The 4,025-nt window shown below is 37.5% G+C and overlaps 1 protein-coding gene across 1 annotated transcript; it reads right to left on the bottom strand.

Annotated features, from left to right (window-relative positions):
* Positions 1 to 846: 846 nt before the first annotated feature.
* On the bottom strand, positions 847 to 1,797 carry LOC101654384 (taste receptor type 2 member 8). The gene has a single exon (XM_004717671.1). The coding sequence runs from the start codon at positions 1,795 to 1,797 to the stop codon at positions 847 to 849; it is 951 nt and encodes a 316-aa protein (XP_004717728.1).
* Between the last annotated feature and the right edge of the window lie 2,228 nt (positions 1,798 to 4,025).

Genomic DNA, 4,025 nt, shown 5'->3' with positions numbered 1-4,025 from the left:
TGGAAAGCAAGTTATTCGAGGAGAAATTTACCTTCAAGATAAGTGAACTGGAGGCGCCAGAACCTCAGGAGGGACAGAATAGGGAGTCCCAGCAGGCAATTACCTGGGGGATCCCCTAATGCATCATTCAGGTGGGCAGGAGGGAGGATACCCATAACAGCAAACTGAGCCAGAGCCAGGACGGCGGGTCTGAGGTCCTCGTCCATAACCCAACCCGAGTGGCTCAGCAGAGCCGCGAAAGGAGCACCACCAAGGGCCAGCTTTATTTTGGACGAGTGGGCATATTAAAAATTAATTTTTCATTTTTTAAGATTCTAGGAATGTGCAAAATGAGTAAAGGAACCGGTAAGTACAACTCAAGTTGCTTTCATTATAGTCCAAAGGACAATCTTACAGGAATTTAAGTAATGCACACCTGACCTCTGCAGTGAGAGGACAAAGAGAAATGAGGTCACTTCAGAATACCTGGAGGAAAGGTGGCATGAAAAAGGAGGTCTGCCAATATAGAGACACCTTAAAAAATAAACCAAACCCTTGCTCTTGAGTCAATTACAAATCTCGGTAACCCCTGTGCTCCCAAGTAGAATTGTCTCACAGGCTTTTCTTGGTGGTCATCTTGAGAGATTCAGATCGCTGGGCTTGCCTTCTGCGGTGCCCTTGGGTGGGTTCAAACCACCAACCTTTAAGTTAGTAGTCCGGAGCTTTAGCCTTGCATCACCCACAGAGGCTTAGTTTGCTGATGGGGCTCAAGAAAATATACATACATCCAAAATAGAAGAAATAGCTGTAACATATTGAGAAAGGGTATTTAATAAAATTATATTCTTAGTTGAAAAAGAAATACCTTTACAGTCTGTTTGCAAAGTTAAGATTTTGCATCATGCAGGCTGTCTTAACACGCATCAGCATCCTGGCAGATGTCTGCCTCAGCTTGTTAGATCCCAGCAACAAAATAAGTGAATGGCCGGTGGGATAGAGAATTGCTATGGTCTCTCCAAACAGCACAGCAAGCTTCTTTTCTCTCACAATGTAGCTAGAGGCCATCAGAAAATAAGACAAATAGTACACAAAAAGTAGAAAGACAAATGAAGTCACAGTTGTCATGGCCCTCACATGGGCCTCGGTGCTGGGGTCTCTAGAGCCTGCAGCATTGTGTTTCACTTGCTTAGTATGTCTCCATAGAGATAAAATTAAAAGGAAAAGTGAGATCAATGACATAGCAAATGGGACAATTACCATAAAGCCAAAGATATTGAATATTGTAAGCTGACGAAATTCACTCACATAGAGCAGTTCAGTGATGTTGTGTTCCTCGGTGATATGAAGCTGGTCATCAGAGTTCACTATCATTACTAGTGCAAGGAACGTCAACAAAGAGATAATGCAGCACAGCAGGAGGAGAGGGACAGTGAGCCTGTCAATTCTCCACTTCAGCCAGAGAAAAAGTGGATGGGAGAAGTTCGCAATCTTCAGGAGATAGAAGACACTGAGGCAAGTGCCAAACCAGCTGCTTGAATGATTGCCAAGTACCCAGAATAGATTATTGACCACCCTTATTTTACTGGCAAAAGAAACATCAGGGTAGAATATCTGTAAGATCATGTCTACTTCTAAGATGCAAATCACAGAAATTCTGGAGAAAGCTAAACTCGTAAAGATGTAGTCAATAGAGGTGAGCTTTTTCTTCTTAACCCAGTCAATGCAGGTCACTAATCCAATAAATCCGTTCCCCAGTAATCCTACTATGAGTGCTCCTGTTATTATGATCATAAATATGCTGTCTTCTATGCTGAGCATGTTTGTGCCGAGAATACACTGACCTCAAAAGTCACTGCCGATGGACTAATTTGCAGATGGCCAGTTGGAGAATGAAAAACAAAATCTTCACACCATGGATTAGTATTTTCATCTGTTATTATTTGGAATTTGATATAATTCCCCAAACTTCCCAGCTGTCCTCTGAAATAGGATAGTCTCTATATTTATGAAGATGAAATGATCAATGGACTCAAATAAAGAACTCAAGCAGCTATTTGAAGCCTGGACATATTATAATTATTATTCTTTATTGAATGACAACTGAAACTGTTTGCTCTCATGCAAAAGCAACCAGGTTTCATTTCATGAATTTGCAATAAGCCTCTTCCTGAAAGTTATCCATCTTTGGACCCATCCAATTCAATTTTGAATAGGGCTTCCCTAAAATACGTTTAATAAAATAATTTGCAAATAAAATTATATCTTAATAAATGTAAGTAAAAAATTCCCCACAAATCAGGTTTTCAGAATGGACATGAATTTTAGTTTTTGAAATAGTTGTTACAATCAGATTATAAAGAGTTACCATTCAGTCAGAGGATAATGTTTTTGTCTGCATTTTGATAGTTAATGAAGGATATGATATAAATCTAAGTATAACTGATAGTATTAATCAGCAAAACACATGACAATATTTATTAAGAATTGCCCTCTACATAGTTCTTTTTCAAATTGAAAAACGCCAGATAAAGGCTTGCCATTCTTAGTTTTATTTAATATAAGAAATACTGCCCTTGACAATTCAAGTCTCGAAATGTTGTCTTTTGCATAATAAGCACTTTCATATAAAATTTAAGAAGTAAACATATTATAGCTACCTAGGCCCACCCAAATCCCTCTATAATGTTCATAATTACATAGTCCATACTATAGTCATTTCTGTAAAGGGGCATATTAGTAAACAAACAAAAATTTTAGAAGAAATTTATTTCTAAGAAATAGTACAATCTACTACACTTAGTCCTCACTTATTATCTCACTATCTGACATTTCACATTTATGACAAGAGTAAAAACAGCTATTCAGCTATCTTATGTATTAACGATGTACATCTGGCATCCTCCATTATGTAATCAAATGTACTCATCATTCTCTCTTAACATCAATGTTCAATACTAATGCAATCTCTGATACATAACAATATTGATGAGAAGGGTAGTGTATTAAACTTATTTCAGTAGATTTATTTTTCTTGGAGAAACATGAGTTAACTCACACACAAAAATTTCCTTTAGGCTATATGAATCACAGTAAACTAGATTTTATTCTTGAATTTAAATAATTTTCCAATATAAATACACTACATTTCTCCCGCTTCTTACATTTGCCCCACGTGTATTAGAAAAGCATGAAAATGTTAATAAACTATAACAGCAAACAAAAGAGAAAAAAGAATTATGAACAACAACAACAACAAAACATGGAAAAATCCAGAATCTAGAAGGCTGGACAGAACATTCTAAAGAACCCTTGACCCCTAAAACTGCCATTACCAGCTAGGACTAGCCTTGGAAAACACGATCATGCACTTCTCAATTTTCTTTTCCTCTGTAGTGCTGACATATGCATTCCTAATACTGGGGCCCCACTTTCCCAATCAAAATGGTTTTGAAATTAAACAAATTTTCCTACTTCATATTTTGTCCTAGGTAGACTCTCATCAAAGACTCTTTTTCTCCCCTCATGATCAAGACAAGCCACTCAGTATGTTCAAATTTGTCCCCACAGTTTGTTTGCCTGAAAATCTACTCATTGAGTTCAAGGCCTTTGTCAGTGTGGAGCTTGTGCTCCGTAGAACTGAGTTCAATGAAATAGGACAGAACTTGTCCACAGGGTTTCCTAAGCTCTAAATATTTACAAGAGCAGGTTGCTAGGCTATTTCTCCATTAGATGACCCCTGGGTTCACACCACCGAGCGGGTAGCCTCAAGCAGCTGAATGCTAATTATCGCACAACCAGGGCTCTTTCCTTTGCCAGGACTATGGCACATGTTTGTGTAACTTTTAGGTTTTTCTTTGTTTCTTAAAAAGACAATGAAAACATGGTTCCATGATAGCATTGCATTAAAAAACAAACAACACAAAGCACAAAAGTAATCTTCAGGATAATGACAGTTATTAATAATGTCCCGTGATATATAAGAAAAAATAATGTAATCACTTGAGAGATTCATTGATTTCTTCTTTTTAAAAATTTTATTCAGTAGT

Source organism: Echinops telfairi, unplaced genomic scaffold (genome assembly GCF_000313985.2).
Source record: "Echinops telfairi isolate 266 unplaced genomic scaffold, ASM31398v2 ScPeMD7_1957;HRSCAF=2489, whole genome shotgun sequence".
In the NCBI taxonomy this organism is placed as follows: Eukaryota; Metazoa; Chordata; class Mammalia; order Afrosoricida; family Tenrecidae; genus Echinops; species Echinops telfairi.
This window is presented reverse-complemented; position numbering and strand designations above follow the sequence as displayed.

Coding starts and splice junctions, on each gene's coding strand:
- LOC101654384 (XM_004717671.1), bottom strand. CDS start 1,797: ATGCTCAGCATAGAAGACAGCATATTTATGATCATAATAACAGGAGCA.